This window comes from Anomalospiza imberbis, chromosome 16 (assembly GCF_031753505.1).
Source record: "Anomalospiza imberbis isolate Cuckoo-Finch-1a 21T00152 chromosome 16, ASM3175350v1, whole genome shotgun sequence".
Lineage (NCBI taxonomy): Eukaryota > Metazoa > Chordata > Aves > Passeriformes > Viduidae > Anomalospiza > Anomalospiza imberbis.
Window position 1 is genome coordinate 10,213,316 of NC_089696.1, and position 18,818 is coordinate 10,232,133.

Genomic DNA, 18,818 nt, shown 5'->3' on the forward strand with positions numbered 1-18,818 from the left:
GGAATTTGTTTTCTGTCTTGGAATTCACAACACTGTCATTTGAAGCTCACATGGGGGTCTCTGTTTGAGGGGCAATGGGAACAGATCTGATGGTACAGAGTGGTTGAAATGTCTAGTTTTTATTCCTCCAGGGGTAGATTTAATTTCAGCCATGCTCTAGGACTGCAGGGTATCCAAGGAAAGGTGCCTTGCTCACACAAACCCATATTAATGGGGCACTTTAGATTGTTGAGAAGAGCATAATTTTACAGGGTTTTGAAGTTCCCACTGAGTAGTGGAAGAATTCACCAGTGGGCTCACTAAAAAAATTCTTTTTTTTTCTAGACAGAGAATGAAGAAAATGTACTGATTTGCTTAAGAATAATTATTGAATTGCACAAACAGTTCCGACCAGCGATCACTCAAGAAGTAAGTCATAACTCTCGTTACATGGTATAAAACTTGCTGCCATGCTCTTCAGAATTGCTATTTTGTTCCAGTTGGTTGATTGGTTTGTTTTGCCGTTGTCCTTTTATGTTGCCTGACCTGTTGTGGTAACCATATGTTTAATTTTTTTCCTTTTTTTAATATTAAAGTGATTTTTAAAAGAGGATTGCATAATACTGGCACTCCTGGGTAAAAAAATCAAACTGTTAAAGCTTAGTTGTACTTGGTTTAAATGTTTATGGACAATATGAGCAGTCTAAGGAATAAAATTCCCACACAAAGGAAGTGAATCGATGCCTTTTTAGTGTGTAAAGGAAAATCCTGAAAATGAATTTACTCTGATTGACTTCCCCCTGCCTCCCCTCTTCTCTCCTGTGACTCATCAAGGGGAATTTGGAAGTTTGCATTGTTATTATCTTGCTTTTTGCCTTGATTTTTCTCTTGAAAAGACTTAGTTGTTTCATAGTAATTATACCTAACAATACTGTATTGGAACTATGTAGAGATGATAGGTAGATCAGATTGTTTCCAAGGGAAATTTGAATTGATACTAACAAAGAAGAAGGAGGTAGGAGAACACTTTCAGATTTTTTTCGGTTATCATGAAAAATATACTGTACTGGTGAGTAGAGATTTTATATATTTGTACTGTTAATACAGAGATTCTAAAATTGTGGTTTTTAAATTATTTTTTAAAAATTTCTTTATGGTAACTGACTTCTTCCTTCCTAGATTCATCATTTTTTGGACTTTGTGAAACAGATTTACAAGGAACTTCCAAAAGTAGTGGTAAGCTTTTTATTTCTTAAATCGCCCTTGCTATAGTCTGAAAACTAGATTTTGTTTCTTAATTTTATCTCTAAAATATACTGACATAATTATTTTGCATCTAGTGATACTAACTAAATATAGTTTTATCAAAACTATGTCTAAAAATGAAGACATTTAGATTTTGATTTGGAAAGCCTTGTGTTTCTGGCACACTCTTAGTGGTGGGGGAAGATGGAGGTGAGCTGGAGTTCTGAAGCAGGGTGAGGTTGGCTGCAGTTGTCTCCATGTGCCCAAATGTCTGTTTTTGAGGGAAGGGTGTGGTCCTGAAGGGAGGCTCCAGTCTGATCCTCCCTCCCTGATACAGAGTAACTCTTGGGATGTTTTCCTGCAGCAGAAGAACCGCCTTGGCTGTGGGAGCTTTGCTGCTGCTCTGTCCAGGGGGAAGGCTTGCAGGGTGTGTGCCTGGCCCAGGCAGATGCTGCAGTGCAAGCATCACTGCAGGGAGGAGAAACCTCCAGGGGAAAATTATATGGGGGAGTTCTGAGGAGATGGATGGCTTTTCGACTGTTACTGGCATTGTGATTTTTTTTTTTTCTGCTCTTTGCTTGTAGAATCGGTACTTTGAGAACCCTCAGGTGATTCCAGAGAACACTGTTCCCACTCCTGAAATGGTTGGCATGATTACAACCATTGTGGTGAAGGTGAACCCTGAGCGAGAGGACAGTGAAACGAGGACAGTGAGTGTTCTGACTGCTCTTAACTGGGGGACTGTCTGTAGCAAAGGACCACAGATCATAAGGCCAGGCAAAAATAACAAACTTTCTTTTTGCTTGTTTTTCTTATCAAAACTTTTCAGTAGAAGCTGATTAAAACTTTCCAGATATTTTCTATGCAGCTGTAATTACAGGATTTTTATTTAACTAATACCCAATGCTTTTGTGTTTTTGGAATGCTATTATTGTTAAATATAGTGCTACTAAAATGAGCAGTTTCTGTAAAACTGTGTTTTACATACTCTTTTGAATTAGTAATGAGACTGTTTATAAAGCATGCATTCTTTCTTTCAGCATTCAATAATTCCCAGAGGATCTTTATCACTAAAGGTCTTGGCTGAGCTACCTATTATTGTTGTTCTCATGTATCAGGTTAGTACACTTCAGTATTTTGCATGTAAATACTTCATTACTGAATGGCTTGTGTAACTTCTGTTGGCTATCATATTAGTAAAAATGAATGTGATATACTTTTGAAATTAAAATATCATCTAAAAATAAGCTGGTGAGATGTCTTAATTTTTTTCTGGTTAGCTCTCCGGTAATTTGACTCCAAGTGTGACTTGTGAATTTCTCTAATAATACATTTTTATTTTTAAGCTCTACAAACTGAACATTCATAATGTAGTAGCTGAATTTGTGCCCTTGATTATGAACACTATTATAATACAAGTTTCTGCTCAAGCAAGGTAAGAGCATTTAATGGTATTTTGATGATATTTGAGATAAACTACTTAAACCTGTCATTCAATATTGCTCAAAATATTTTTGTCTTCTATTTTGGTATTTTTGATTCTAGTCTCACTGCTTTTGATCTCAAAAGTAGCAATGATTATTTGATGAAAAATTACCAAGGTTCTGTAGGTGAAGTTATTGGCATTACATGTCATTGGTATAGTCACTAGTTGTGCAGTAGGTTCCAGTTTATTATTTGATAATGAGTGTTTTTTTTAAATAGAGTTTCTGACAAAAATCCACATTGTCACAGACAATGATGAAGACCCTGGGAGTGTGGAGATTTGCCATTGTTTAATCTTTGCCATACCATCAGTGTGCTCTTCAAGGTGTAGCTTACATGAAGCCTTGAGATGTTGCAGGGACAGGCACTGCTTTTCCCAGAGAGGGAAGTTTCTTGTTGTAGGGACAGGCACGGCTTTTCCCAGAGAGGGATGTCTCTGAAGAGCACCAGCTGGTTCTGGTTAGGGCAGTGGGAACAAGATCTCTGCCTTTCCCTGTCTGCCTGGATGACCTGGTTAAGTGGTTGGAGCTTGAGAGAGACAGACAAGTCTGTGGGAGGGAATATTGCTTGGAGAAAAATTGGCCCCAGTTGGGGGAGCTGAGCCAAAATGTGTGCTGATTTGTATTGGCTTGGCTTCCTGTGGAAAGGTGCTGCTGGGAAATTGAATGGCAGAGGGCTTGTTGAAAATGGGCTCTTCCAGAGAGTCTGTATTCTTTTAGGAAGCAAGAACTTCACTATAAGATGATGTAATTTGAAACTTCACCGAGTTTTCTGAGTGGAGGTACTGAAGGGGAAGAACAAAATTGTAACCACTGTTCCCTTTAATTTCAGACAACATAAACTTTACAACAAGGAGTTGTATGCTGATTTTATTGCTGCTCAGATTAAAACTTTGTCTTTCTTGGCTTACATCATCAGAATTTACCAGGTAGGATGAATTTTTATTACCTTGGTACATAATGCATCAGGTTTCGAGTTGCTTTATGGCAGACAAGTGACCTGCATGTCTGCAGTGCATCAGGGGCTGGAGATGGGAGCATTTGTGTAGAATATCTGGACATGGAGCTGTACTTGGTTATCCTTTCAAAAGTATCCTTATGTGAATACAAAGTAAAAATATGCCATTCTCCCTCCCTGAGCATTTATGGAATGACTACTGTATTTTAGTTTTAGGATCAGATTTTGGAAAATAAACTAGTGAATTTTAGTGGAGTGCTATTTTGCAAATGTAACACAAACCTTAGGAATAGAACATTGTAGTAGTTGTACTCATGTTACTCTTTTTTGTTGCAGGAATTAGTGGCTAAATATTCTCAGCAAATGGTAAAAGGAATGTTGCAGCTGCTCTCCAATTGTCCAGCTGAAACAGCACACCTCAGGAAGGAACTCCTGATTGCTGCTAAGCACATCCTGACAACAGACCTGAGGAGCCGTATGTAGCACTTTTCATAAGTGTACCTTAAACTGGAAAGATTTCTGCTATTTCTGTCAATTCTAGAGACTTATTGCTTATTTATATGGGATTATCACAAGATGCCAAGCCAGATAGAATTGTTGTGTGCAGGGTTGCCCAACTTGTCATTTCCAGTAACTCATTAGTTAAATACAAAAAAAAATTTCAAAGTTGTAAATAACCTGAGTACTTTTTTTCTCTTTGCAAATATAATGGGCTTTGACTGAGTACTGCAGTGTTACTCAAGGAGTGTCAGTGGAGTAGACAGTCACAAGAGATTGTTTAAAAATTTCCTTGCAAGTGGCACTGCCTTTTAGAAGCTTCAAGAATTAATTTAGGGATAAAATAATTTCCTAACTTCAGGTTTAAATACTGAAGTTAAGTGGTCTAATACTTAACTATCTTATTTTCATTATGTCCTTTGCCAGTTGTTGTCTATGGCTTTTTTGTTTTTCTGTTTTCTAAATTCTAGAATTTATTCCATGCATGGACAAGCTGTTTGATGAATCTATACTGATTGGCTCTGGATACACTGCCCGGGAGACGCTGAGGTATGAGAAAATTCAGAGTAATGATCTGAGTGCCTGCCAGGGCTGCTTCCTTTGAAAATTATTAGTATTTACAGCAGCTTCTATATAGGGTCCTAAATCTTTGCTTCAACTAATTTTATTAGATTGTTTTATTGGCAGAGCTTCTGCTGCTGTAATTGTGGCTTTTGTTTAACACTTTGATGGCACAACATGGTAATGTGAGTGTAGGACAAAATAAGAAAAATGGGTGAACGAAGATGATTTCAGTTTTTGAATTGTGGAGGACAACCAAAACAGAGAAACCAACTCAGTATCTGCCCAGTATTTCATGAAATACCCTAAATCTGATGTCGACTGTAAAATCTGAATGAGATTTAAATTTTTTGTCAATGAATACTGTAAAACTTACTTGTTTGCAATTGAAAAAGTAAATGGAGAGAATACTTAACTTTCTATATCTTCAGTAGTCTAAATCTGAACTTCTTTTTGTTTAAGTATCAAGTGTACCTTATTGACAACATGTGTTAGATTTAGAAGTATCTGCTCTGTTAGAATCATTTATGAATAATTATGAAAAAGATTACCAGTACTGCTCAAGATGTGGCTGACATGCATGTTAACTGCATGTAGATGAAAATATGTGGTGGGGTGTTCTGCAGTGAAGGAATAAAGATCAGAGGGGCAATACCAGAGTTGTGGGGTAGATTGATGCATCATTATTTAAATTGCACAGGTTAAAATTTCCTCATGTAACCGAAAAGCCTTGTGAACTCTGGGTTTGCATATGAAAATAGAAAACTTACATTGAGAAATTTGGAAGTACCTCCAGGCAGTAATTATTTGTTTAGTCAAATTGACAGCATTTTTAGTTGTGCTCTATGTGTTTTCCTCATTCCTTGTTTCGGCCGTAGACCCCTTGCATACAGCACCCTGGCAGACCTGGTACATCACGTCCGGCAGCATTTGCCTCTCAATGACCTCTCTCTGGCTGTCCAGCTGTTTGCCAAGAACATTGATGATGAATCCTTGCCAAGCAGTATCCAGACCATGTCTTGCAAGCTCTTGCTAAATTTGGTAGACTGTATCCGGTCTAAAAGTGAACAGGAAAATGGAAATGGTAGAGACATCCTTATGAGAATGCTGGAGGTATTGATTTGTTTAAAGCATTTGATAATTGCTTGGATATCCTGTTTTGTAGTATGTTGTCAATCACATATTACTTTCTCCTTTCTTCAGAAATGTGAATGTGTAGGAACAGCCTGTGTACTGTATTTCACTTCAGTGCTTCAGAGAAGGGCTCTGTAAAATGCTCTGCAGCTGGGATAATATCTCAAGTGTAGTGGAGATGCTTTGTCAACTCAGCTTCATTAGTGACTAGTTTCAAAGCAGGAAATGGAATGCCTATTTTGACTAGCTTGTTTCTTTTTTTTTAATAATGTCATTCTAGATTTTAGTTATAATCTTTCTTTTCCTTATGTAAGAGTATGCAAGAACTGTATTTTTAATGCCTTTTGGTTAAGGGTGTGCTTTTTGGTGTGTTTTTTTTTTTTAAGCACTGAAAGAGGATCTTCACACAGGTCCTTGGCATGGCACAATACAATCTTTACAATTAAACATACCTGCTCTTTGAAGACCTAATGATCCTTTCTAATGATCTTTATATGGAGTTTTTTTTTGTATTTTTGAAAATCAAAGGTGCAGTAGTTGTTTGAAGAAGGCAAACTAGTTTATAGATAGACTTAAAAACATTTGCTGTCATTTGAATTACTTCAAAAATAGCTGAAAGTTTTAGTGATCTCCATGTGCTGATATGAAATATCAGTATTATTAAATTTAGGATGATTTTTGAAGAAGCAATTTATTTTCTTTTGCTTTCCCCCCTCCCTGCTGTTTGATCTGCCTCTCCTCCTTTGCCTTAGGTGTTTGTTCTGAAATTCCACACCATAGCACGCTACCAGCTGTCTGTCATTTTTAAGAAGTGCAAGCCCCAGTCCGAGCTCGGGGCGGCTGAAGCTGCCTTACCTGGAGTGCCCACAGCAGCAAATGCAGCCCCTGTTCCTGTCCCATCTCCTGCCCCAGCCACTCCCATGGCCCCTGCACCAGTACCTGTGTTTGAAAAGCAAGGGGAGAAGGAAAAAGAAGACAAGCAGACGTTTCAGGTCACGGATTGCCGGAGCTTAGTGAAAACTTTGGTCTGTGGGGTCAAGACGATCACGTGGGGCATCACCTCGTGCAAAGCTCCTGGTGGTAAAACTGCATGTTTAATTGCATTTATCTCTCATAATTCTACAGAAAAAAGCCTCTCTAGAATGAAAGCAAATAGTATTTTTAATGCTTAACTATCTTATTCTTCTTTCAGAAGCACAATTCATTCCTAATAAGCAGTTGCAACCTAAGGAGACTCAAATCTATATAAAACTGGTAAAATATGCGATGCAAGCCTTAGATATTTATCAGGTATGTAACCTGCCCACACAGCACTTCTATTTGTACAGTTTCTGTATGTTAGATCTTTTAATAAAGATTTATTTGTCAGCTAAAACACAGATTATACATATAGTATATTTGCACTAAGTCTTTAATTTGGATGACAACTATTGAGAAATGCCCAGTATGAAGAATTAATTTCAAAAGTGAATTTCAACGTACTTACTATTTTCAAGCAACAGATCATTTTCTCAACAGCCATTTTTGTCAGTTCATGCAGGCAGGTCAGACTGGAAATAATTGTCTTTCATGTAGTGAATTAAATCTTTCCTTGAAAGAGATAGTTTAGCTAACAGTTGAAGCATTCACATGTCTGTTTATCTTCTGTAGTTACACAAAGTACTAATGAAATGTAAATGTGTTTGATTGGGTATTAAGTAATTTACAAATATACTGGTATCTCCTACTATTGTCTTTCTCTATTTGTAACTTCCTAGTTTTAAAATCTGTTCTGATAACACTCAATTTTAGTATTTTTGTCATGGTTGGCTCTTGTGCCCAACTTCTACTTGTGTTGGGTCTTCCATGTAAAACCCATGAAATCTCAGTTACTTTCAAAAGCTATTTTAAGAATAATAGGGAATAAGCTACTCAAATTCTGTAACCAGTGTATGTGTTTTCACAATTGCTGTAGGTGCAAATAGCAGGAAATGGACAGACATATGTTCGAGTAGCAAACTGTCAGACAGTCAGGATGAAAGAGGAAAAGGAAGTTCTGGAGCATTTTGCTGGTGTGTTCACAATGATGAACCCTTTAACTTTTAAAGAAATCTTTCAAACTACTGTTCCTTACATGGTGGAGAGGATCTCTAAAAACTATGCTCTTCAGGTATGTTTACTTTTTGAATTGATAATGAACAGCATGTAAGAAAGAGGTTTATGCCTTGAGGTACATATGACTGATGCAGAATAATACATGATGTATAAATAATATATATGATGTAGAATTATGTAAAAATAACAGTATTGAAATCAGCATGTGAAATTTGAAGCAGTCTATATAAAGAGTAGTCTATGAAAATAATGTAATGATGAATTTTCAAAAAACCTTACGTAAGTGATGCAATACAAACATGAACTCTTCAGTTTAGAAGATATGAATGGACTTCATTCTTGAAAAGTACTGAACATTATGGACTTGTTTTGTTCAGCTTGTTGTGCTAATGTTCTACTGTTTTACAGAATGCAATTCTTATAATATCCATTTAAAATTTAACCTGAGACTTCAACATTAAGCTACATACATGGTTGTTTTCCACTGAGGACAAACAGAATCACTTGGGCAGCAGTGGAGATGGGGAAAGAAATTTGTCTTAGTTTTTTTTAATGGATAGTGCATTTATCCTTTTGTTCGTTTTATTACAGCAGTAATAAGTTCTTTGTGGTTTCCTTTTATAGATTGTTGCCAATTCTTTCTTGGCAAACCCTACTACCTCTGCTCTCTTTGCAACCATTTTGGTGGAGTATCTTCTGGATCGTCTGCCAGAAATGGGCTCTAATGTGGAACTCTCCAATCTGTATCTCAAGCTGTTCAAGTTAGTCTTTGGCTCAGTTTCACTATTTGCAGCTGAAAATGAACAAATGCTGAAGGTAAAGGTCATTTGTTTTAAAAATAAGTCTGCTTTAAAAACAGCACTCTTAAGTGTTTTGCTCAGTCTAATATTTGAGAATCATTTAATGTTTGAAGCACTATTTGTGACACACCTTCATTTTTTTCCAAATTCCAAGTACATTGTATTGTTGATAAGAGATGGTTTCTGTGAATATTTTGTTCATATTTGAAACTATGGAGTGATGTACTAATTCTGAGTATAAATGGCTGACAAATGACTGTCGTCTGTGATTGCCATAAGCCCATGTACCTTCATGGTCAGGACATGCATAAATTATTGCCTATTTTCTCCCTTTGTTTCTGTATTAAATTAAGAGTTTTGCTTGGATTGGAAGCACTTTTTTGTGTGCTGGTGAATTGGTGTACCTCTTGAGTTAAATTTTTCTATGCTCTTGGAAAGTTTGGGCTTAAGGATTGCTATTTTTTCTACTGATGACAAATTATGTATTCCAAGGATCTATTTATGTTGATGAGATCATCTCATTATTCAGTGAATTTAGAAATGCTGAGCTTGTAGCAAGAGTGCACTTTCCTCATAAAAGCAGCAGCTGCCTGTATCTAGAAAAGACATTAAGTATTTAATGGAACACTGATTGTTCTTTCATAATTTCTCTTTGTTTTTCTTCCTTGTACTTTGTACCAAACAAAATTTCTGATACAGGTAACTGTAGAACAGAGGGGGGATTACCAATTTCCCAGAATCTTTGAAAACTAACAGTAATATGAAGCAATAGTCATATAATCTTGCTTTAATTCTTGCAGTTTGTCATCAGAATCAAGGTCATTTGGATTTTATAAGATGGTGATAAAGTTTAAAGAGTGTAATTTACTACCTTCACAGTTTCATGCTTCTGTTACTTTTTTTTGTTTCTGTAGGATGAATGGTAGGGGCCTTGGGCAGACAATTTAATTGAATGATGAAGGCTGTTTGCAGCATTTGCATAGCAATGTAGAAAGCTTTTTAGATGTTAATAATATCCAGACACGTTGCTGTTTGTCTCTGGTCCATGAGAATACTGATATTTTTCAACTATTTTTAATGAATCTTGCAAGGTGTTCATGTTCTCTGCTCTAGAAAGGCCACCAGTTTCATAACCTTTTTTACTTGAGAGAGTTTGCTTTCAAAATGAAATTTTAGCATTCACAGAACTTAAGAACTAACAATGAAATTAGATCAGGGGTAAATGAATATTGTTAAGTGTCCTCTCTTTTCATTCTGACACCTCTGATGTCTGCTCCCCATTCCCAGGTACTCGAGAGGAAATATTTTCTCATTGTGTCAGATTTGCAGAATCTCAAGCTAAACTCTTGTACAGTACGATGATGATAAAATATTTTATTAATCTTCAAGCTTTATTTTCTTTATAGCCACATTTGCACAAGATTGTGAACAGCTCTATGGAACTTGCACAGACTGCCAAAGAGCCCTATAACTATTTCCTGCTGCTCAGAGCACTGTTCAGATCTATTGGAGGAGGCAGTCATGATCTGTTGTACCAAGAATTCTTGCCGCTGTTACCAAACTTACTGCAAGGTAGAACAATACCTTCTTTCCCTGCCCCAGCTTCTGATTTTTTTTATGTGAATAGTAGTAATAAAGTTATGTAGTTGAAAACCCCTCAAAACTATAGCCCTACTCCTGATAAGTAGCTTCTGATTTTGAGTTTAGTGATTGATTTAAATACCTTGAATGTGCTTATTTTCATTTCCTATCAGCTGCTTCAGGCTCCATAGTTTTGGCTGCTTCACAATTTCTGCTGCTTGTTTTTCTTCTTTTCATTGTGGGGGTGTTGGGGTTTTCTTGTTTGTTTTTATTACTTGTTTGGGGTTTTTTGCAATGGTAACTTCGTTAGCATAAAGAATTTGGGGGATGAGTGAGCAGGTGAAGCAACGTTGCCAGGCCATCACTGGTTTTGTGGGGAGAACATGGCAGTGAAGCTCTGGCTGTTCTGCAGTTGAGGGCATGTGTGTGCGCCTGCAAGGGCATGATAAATAGAAATTCAAGTAGTGCCAGACTGCAAAAAGAAATGGAAATAACAACCAGTTTGATTAATTGAGCATTTATGCTTGCAAGAACTGTGTTCCAGAAATGCTGAGGGTGAGCAAAGAAATGTGGAGAGCTACTTAAACCTAAAGACAAGCTAATCAGAGCTATTCCAGGACTGTAGACTGGTTCAGATCTATAGCTGTAGGGACAGTTTTTATTGTTCTTGGCAAATATATGTTATCAATAAATCTTTATGTAAAACTCATGTCAGTAGATTTCTGGAATATGTGAAATCTTTATGGAGAGAAAAATCACTTGGGGAGTATGCTTAGTCTGTATGGGGCAATTAATGCACTTGAGCTCACTGAATGTTTCTTTTCAGGATTCAAAATATTTTAAAAAAAGTTGTTCTGTGTGGGTTTATTTTTTATTGTTACAAGGCTGAAGTTTGAGTAAAATTTTTTTCTTTTCTATCTGCTGTATTCAAATACTTCCTTATTGAGTCTAACATTAAACTTCACAATATGCATAGATGCTTTTTCTTCTATATGTGTGTACATAAAAAGACATTCACTGCATGACATCCTTAGATGTAAGTTAGAATAATGAATGGTATTAATATTTTGTAAATCCATTATTTACAGAGCTGTAAGCTCTACAGTGTTTAAAAACATCAGGCTCGTCTGAATTGAGGAAATAGCAATTTTGAACAGCAAACTATGGACTGTCTTTTTCCTGTGAGTGTATAACTTATCCATAACTTTCAGGACTTAATATGTTGCAAAGTGGCCTTCACAAACAGCACATGAAAGACCTGTTTGTAGAGCTCTGCCTCACTGTGCCCGTTCGTCTGAGCTCGCTGCTGCCTTACCTGCCCATGCTGATGGACCCCTTGGTGTCAGCTCTCAATGGATCCCAGACCCTGGTTAGCCAGGGCTTAAGAACTCTGGAGCTGTGTGTGGATAACTTGCAGCCAGACTTTCTGTATGACCACATCCAGCCAGTTCGAGCCGAGCTCATGCAGGTAATTGTGTTGTTTCCTGTTAGACCACAAGAGGTCATTGATTTGCTGAATACTATCGGAAATTTGTGTGAAGCTTTGGTTACAAAAACATGAAAAATCTGTCATGAAACCTGTACCAGTCTGATGTGAGTGTAGAAGCATATCTGGTGTTGTGCTGTTAAACTGAAAACTCTGAAAATTTAGAAGAGAATGAATTGTTTCTCCTAAATACTTTGTTAAATGGTTACATTCTGTTTATTTTATTTGCTTCTATATTTCAAAACTAGCTCTGAGCTTAATTAAGTTCAGCCTTAACTGGCCTGCTTTTTTAATTAACAATGTTGTTCGATATTCATCATAAACATAAAACTACACTCCAAGATAGCAAAATGTTGTAGCTGATGACAGTAGTTTAATCTAAAACTGCATTTAGGACATCGCTGTTACAAAGCACTTGGGCTGTTGTGAGCTGAGACTGCTGATATTCAGCCTTGATAAGGAACTTATGCAGGGTCAGTTACCCAAATACAATAATAAATGTTTTCCTTGACATTTTCTTTACATTACTACTTGAAAAATGTTGGAGTAAGATTTTTTTTTTTTTATATTACAACTTGAACAATGTTGAAGTAAGCCTGGTCTGCCCATGCACCTTAAACCCGCAGGCTTTGTGGCGAACCCTGCGCAATCCTGCTGACAGCATCTCCCATGTGGCTTATCGTGTGCTTGGCAAATTTGGTGGAAGTAACAGGAAGATGTTGAAGGAATCACAGAAACTACAGTATGTGGTCACAGAAATCCAAGGACCCAGTATTACAATTGAATTTTCAGACTGTAAAGCATCCATTCAGCTCCCAATGGAAAAGGTAAGGGCTTCAGTTACTTTCAATGCTGAGAAACTAATGTTAAAAATATCTGTCTGGAAGTTCTTTCTTGATTCCTTCTATAAACTGTGTAAGATTTCACCCTCAAAATAACAGATTTAGGCATACTCTACTGCTCTTACAAAGTGATAGGCTAGGGACTAAACTCACCCAAATAAATGTTTTCACAGAATGGGCAAGATTGGAACTTCTGGTATATTGCTTAGGTTAGTTGCAGGATCCTCATCTACAAGTCCCTATTTGCTTTTTGAAATGTATCAAAAGTTTACTGTAGAAATTCTTCAGTGGTGATTATTCTCATGACACCAGGATTTGGTTTTGCTTGTTGTCTCTAGAAGCATTTTGTACTGTACTGCCTTTCATCTGGCAGTCACGGTGTATCACAAGTGCTTAGTTCTCACTAATTACAGCAATCTAATAGGTGAGAGTGAAGCTGGATTCTGAGATGATTTGGTCTGTAGAGTTTTAATACTTACCTTTTCAATTAGACTTTCATAAGTAGATACCATCTGAATGTAGTAAGCAATTTTCTTCACAGGCAGCTGGCTCTCTGGCCCCATCCAGCCAACAGGCTTAAAAATAGCTTGGAAAAGTGATTCTTAAAATGCAGATTTACTGATTTCTCCACTATACTAAAGCTGATGAATTAAATACATATAAATACTGTAGTTGCTGACATTTACCTGTCCTGCTAGGTTTAATTCAAACTAAGTTTTCCAAAGGATTTTAGCATCTAACACTGATATGAAGCAATCTGCAGCTGCTCCATAACATCATCTTGATGTTGACCAAGAAAGTGTTATCTGCTGAACACTTTGTATCTATGAAAAGGAAATGTCAAAGTACAAAGGAAAAAATGGTGGAATAAATTGCAAACAAGAAATACTTGTTTTCTTTTAGTGTCCTGGTAGACTTTTGTGGTCTGTCCAAAATTAATTTTTCTTTTCATTGAGATGCTGTGATAAAAACTTGAGATGACAATAAGTTAAGTAGGTGGAAATACCAAGGAAGGAAAATGTCCACTTTGCAACAGGGGCTTTTTCTGCATAAACGTATTATGCATGGATGGTTAGATTTTACTTGCAATTGATAATTCCTTTTTTCATGCATTCCAGAAAAACTTTTACAGCTTTTCCATGATTTTTTTTTACTTAATGCCTGTCTCATTTATCTTCCTGTCTTTTGTGAGAGAAGTACAGAAATTAGACAGTTGTGCTTTTATGTATTATCTCTATATATATAAGCACAAAACAGACACTTCACAAAGAGATCTACTCCCCTTTTTTAATTATCATGTCTGAAAATATTGATTTGAATTATTCTTGAATGTATTAAATCTTTTTGCAAAGGAAGAGTACTATTTCCATTAAATAACTGGCATTTACAAGTTGCTTACAGGGACATTTCATCATGCATGAAAAGGTACCATTTATACATGGGTATAAATGCATTGTATACATACAGTATAAAGGGATTAGACACAGCAATTATTGCTGAAGGGAAGACAAGGAAAATTTATTTTTGGGTACGGGAAGGGACAGTGAAGGTTTATCTCGCTGATAACTTGAAATGCTTTCTGACCATGGAGGTAAATGTATCTGCCATGAAACTCAGCACATAGAAAAGCACAGAAAATACCATGGTGTTTTCAAGCCACGCTCTCAGGCCCTCTCTGCATTTCTGAATTTGGGCACTCCAAACTGTCCGTACTTTGAAAGTTACTTTTAATATATATTAATGATACCGTTCCCTTGATGAATGGCCTTATGGTAAATGCCAAGAGCAAGAAGTGTGTGGATTCTCTTGTTCCATTGCAGGCAATCGAGACGGCCCTGGACTGTCTGAAGAGCGCCAACACGGAGCCCTATTACCGCAGGCAGGCCTGGGAGGTCATCAAGTGCTTCCTGGTGGCCATGATGAGCCTGGATGATAACAAACATGCATTGTACCAGCTCCTTGCACATCCCAAGTATGACAATTCTTTAAACCTAAATGTGTATGTAAAATTTATGGTGTCTTTGGAGCAACCTAGTTTAGAGACAATGATTAGTTTGTGCAATTCATGGGATTTTTTCCTGTTGGTGAAAAGGAGTTTTGTTAGCATGTTTTTTTAATGCCAATGACATGTTAATGTTTCACAGTTTAATTTTCTTCTCCTAATTACAGCCCAGTGTATAGTCTATTACATATGATCAATAAGATTAATTTTAGTTTCATGTATTTAAATAACTGGAATATTTTGGGCTTAATTGTATTTTAGCGATTAATTTAGATTGTGACATTTTGTATGTACATCTAGACTTTTACTGAAGTGAAAGACAAAATTCAGTTTCATTTAGTGACTAAGCTATAGCATAGTCACACGCAGCCTCTGTTTATCTTGGTGTGAGAGCCTTTTATTGGAGCTTTTCTTACATGTTTTGCAATTTTAGTCATTGATATTTCATGAGTTTATTGCTTTTAGACAACTTTAACATCTTTGCTCAAGAAGTGTGGGCTGACTTTGACTCTTGCAATATAATAAGTGTAGCTAAAGAGCATAGAAGCTTTCACAGTTTGGGCTTGTTAGACTTGACATAAATATAGCTTTGCAATGAATACGTTTTGTTGGGCAGTGATTTGATAAATAATGTTTCAATCATTCAAGATTAAAATCAAATGTCATTTTTAAAAAAGGGGAAAATGTCAAAATATTGAAAATGACATTCTGTAATTGAGTTGCAGTGTGATGCCTGTATACCTATTATTGTATATATGTGCCTTCTTCTGAACCACTGGCTTTAAATGTTCCTGATGAAATTGAGCTATCCATCATGCTGGAGACCAGTGGCTGACAAAATTAATATGGGTTGAGTGAACTGGTCTAGCTCTATCAAAATGAGGGGGAAAACAGGAGGTGGAGAAGGAGTTAGTTACGGAGAGCAAACTGTGAATGAAGTTTGAGCTGAGTGAACTGGTCTAGCTCTATCAAAATGAGGGGGAAAACGGGAGGTGGAGAAGGAGTTAGATACGGAGAGCAAACTGTGAATGAAGTTTGAGCTGAGTGAACTGGTCTAGCTCTATCAAAATGAGGGGGAAAACGGGAGGTGGAGAAGGAGTTAGATACGGAGAGCAAACTGTGAATGAAGTTTGAGCTGGGGGTGCTGCAGTTGGGGGTTCTGTTGAACACAACGTTGTGTTTCAGCTTCACAGAGAAGTCCATCCCCAGCGTGATCATCTCGCACCGCTACAAGGCGCAGGACACCCCAGCTCGCAAGACGTTCGAGCAGGCCCTGACTGGGGCCTTCATGTCGGCCGTCATCAAGGACCTGCGGCCCAGCGCCCTGCCCTTCGTGGCCAGCCTGATCCGCCACTACACCATGGTGGCTGTGGCTCAGCAGTGCGGTGAGTGCAGGGGACACGGCTCCTGGTGCCTCCAGGAGAGCTGGGCACAGCTCGGTGCTTTTACACACAGCTCTTTGTTTTAAAAATCACAGCATTGCAGTTGCTTCTGGGTAGCTATACTGGATTTTTGTTTGATGGTAGAATTATGTTTTAATTCTTTAGAGCAGTGGGAATTACTAAGCAAATTTTAAAAAGCAATCAGTCACCTAATAATGCTCTGTGAATGCTACAGCCAATGAAATAACTGCAGCATGGAACAGCTTATACAGTTCCAGAGCATTTGTGTAACTTAATACTCACAGTACTATTTGCAGATGGTCTTTAATTAGGTTGTTTCCAGTTGTGGTTTTGAAGGCCCTTCAGAGGAATTAAGTAAATGTTTGAGCATTACAGTGTCTTATATCCAAGAAGAAAACTTTTTGTTTGGGCTGTATGACAAATAATTTGGTAAAAGGCATATTATAAGCATATCACTCTTCATTGTCACATTAATGTAACTGGGATTTTTATGACTCTTCAGTTTTAATTAATCTTCTTGCAGTGCATCGTCTAGTGCATAGAGTAAAATATTCAAGTAGATGTAATCTTTTTTTCTTCTAGCAGTGAAGGATGCCTTACAACCCATTTGTATGCAAATAGGCACAGGGCTTACTGGTTTTGCCATCAGCTAGTCTGAGGAGTAGTAAAATCTAATTAAAAGACTATTCATATTGAAATATCCATTGTTTTATCTTTATTTCTCCTCCCCCCCCAATTCCCTGTTACACATTCCAGGTCCTTTCTTGCTGCAGTGCTATCAGGTTGGGAGCCAGCCTAGCACAGCCATGTTTCACAGTGAAGAAAATGGGTCAAAAGGCATGGATCCCTTGGTGCTTATTGATGCCATAGCAATCTGCATGGCATATGAGGAGAAGGAGCTCTGCAAAATAGGAGAGGTGGCCCTAGCAGTGATATTTGATGTTGCAAGCATCATCTTGGGTTCAAAGGAAAGGGTAAGATTTTTTTAAAGTGTATTGAAATGATTGAGTTTCAGCCAATGCAATTTTGCTTCTAAAATTCTGGAGGCTACCAGCAAGCTGAGAAAAGAAAACTGATCAATTTCTTTGTTTCTAGGCTTGTCAGCTTCCCTTGTTTTCCTACATTGTGGAACGCTTATGTGCTTGCTGTTATGAGCAAGCTTGGTATGCTAAACTAGGAGGTGTTGTGTCCATTAAATTTCTTATGGAACGGCTGCCACTGATCTGGGTCCTCCAGAACCAGCAGACTTTCCTGAAGGCACTTCTCTTTGTTATGATGGACCTAACTGGAGAGGTATGCAATGAATGAATTTCATCAAATAGTGTGGGGAAAATTTCTAGCCTTAAATTACCATAGATGGAACTCCTAGTAATCTTGATTTTGCTGAACTTCAGAATGCATTTTACCTGCAAGAGTTAGTAAATTCTAGACATTTTAACTCAAACCAAGATCTGAAGTTAGGAATGAGGTCAGATTTTTCCACAAAACTTTGCTGAAGTTTTTGAGGTTATACTTGCTGCTTTCAGACTAGAAATGTACAGGCCACATGTAGATCACAAAAGAACACAGGATCACTGTCACTTACCACAGAATCACTAAGCTTAGTTGGAAATCAGAATCACAGGATTCATCAAAATCAAATTCTAAGTTGATGAGTAATGTGTAGATTTGTGGTCTTTGTTCTATACTTAGCTGGTAAAAATGTTCTCTGTTGCTCAGGTTTCCAATGGAGCAGTCGCTATGGCAAAGACCACATTAGAACAGCTCTTGATTAGATGTGCAACTCCTTTAAAAGATGAAGAAAAAACGGAAGAAATCCTTGCAGCACAGGAAAAGTCTTTCCATCATGTCACACATGACCTTGTTCGAGAAGTGACCTCTCCAAACTCCACTGTGAGAAAGCAAGCCATGCATTCCTTGCAGGTTCTTGCACAGGTCACTGGCAAAAGTGTCACAGTCATCATGGAGCCACATAAAGAGGTAAGCAGAAATATTTGCTGAACCCCAACTTAAAGTTGTTTTTCAGTTTGGATTTGCAGAAATTCTTTTCTTGGTATGTTTTTGCACACTAGTGAATTAAGTTTGTAGTGCTTTGGTAGCATATGTTTGTCATTTGCTAAGTTTTGTTGTTCAAACATACACAATGCCTGGATCACTGTAGAGATTCATACAGGCTCTCCTTGGCTCTTAGCCAGTATTTATACTGTCTTCAGGTTGATTTACTTCCCTAAATTATGGGCTGCTCATCCTGCCACAAATCAGACACAGGCTAGGCTATATAGACATTACATTTTGACACTCAGTTTTATTATTCTCTAAATATGTGGCATTACTGCTATGCCTTTCCTTATCCAGAAAGACTGTAAAGTTTAAAGCTGGTTGAAATAACTTTTGGCTAGATACTCCTTAAAGCTGGTATTGTTTAGTCTTTTGGTAGATAATTGAATGCACATAAGTCTTAAGGGCCATGACAACAGTCCACATTATGCTGAGAAGCTCCCTAATTGGTATCTTAACTTTGCTAAAGCTCTTTAAAGAGGAAAGTGAGAAGTTGATGTAATGGAAAAAAGTTACACTAGCATTTTTGGTTTTCTGCTGTTTTAGGAGCTTAAAATATTCTTGTTTCTTCACTGTTTGAAATGCTTCAGTCTATGAATTTCTTTGTTGTTCATGACGTTATGTGAAGTTATTAAATATCATAGATCTGTTCACAGAGAATGTGTATTAATTACAGCTACTACACTGTTTTGC

General features: G+C 37.3%; 1 protein-coding gene across 2 annotated transcripts in view; it reads left to right on the forward strand.

The window, feature by feature from the left end:
• TRRAP (transformation/transcription domain associated protein) overlaps window positions 1-18,818 on the forward strand; it is a 74,491-nt gene that overhangs the window by 3,492 nt on the left and 52,181 nt on the right. The window contains exons 7-27 of one of the 2 annotated variants that reach the window (XM_068206998.1): window positions 325-408; window positions 1,159-1,215; window positions 1,809-1,934; window positions 2,265-2,342; window positions 2,571-2,659; window positions 3,541-3,637; window positions 4,003-4,141; window positions 4,635-4,713; window positions 5,604-5,838; window positions 6,612-6,939; window positions 7,052-7,149; window positions 7,814-8,008; window positions 8,578-8,769; window positions 10,160-10,325; window positions 11,546-11,802; window positions 12,447-12,647; window positions 14,483-14,661; window positions 15,850-16,049; window positions 16,824-17,041; window positions 17,163-17,360; window positions 17,787-18,047. In XM_068206998.1, the coding sequence (XP_068063099.1) occupies window positions 325-408; window positions 1,159-1,215; window positions 1,809-1,934; window positions 2,265-2,342; window positions 2,571-2,659; window positions 3,541-3,637; window positions 4,003-4,141; window positions 4,635-4,713; window positions 5,604-5,838; window positions 6,612-6,939; window positions 7,052-7,149; window positions 7,814-8,008; window positions 8,578-8,769; window positions 10,160-10,325; window positions 11,546-11,802; window positions 12,447-12,647; window positions 14,483-14,661; window positions 15,850-16,049; window positions 16,824-17,041; window positions 17,163-17,360; window positions 17,787-18,047 (3,477 nt within the window). The remainder of the gene's footprint in view (window positions 1-324; window positions 409-1,158; window positions 1,216-1,808; window positions 1,935-2,264; window positions 2,343-2,570; window positions 2,660-3,540; window positions 3,638-4,002; window positions 4,142-4,634; window positions 4,714-5,603; window positions 5,839-6,611; window positions 6,940-7,051; window positions 7,150-7,813; window positions 8,009-8,577; window positions 8,770-10,159; window positions 10,326-11,545; window positions 11,803-12,446; window positions 12,648-14,482; window positions 14,662-15,849; window positions 16,050-16,823; window positions 17,042-17,162; window positions 17,361-17,786; window positions 18,048-18,818) is intronic. The other variant, XM_068206999.1, reaches the window with a different exon arrangement.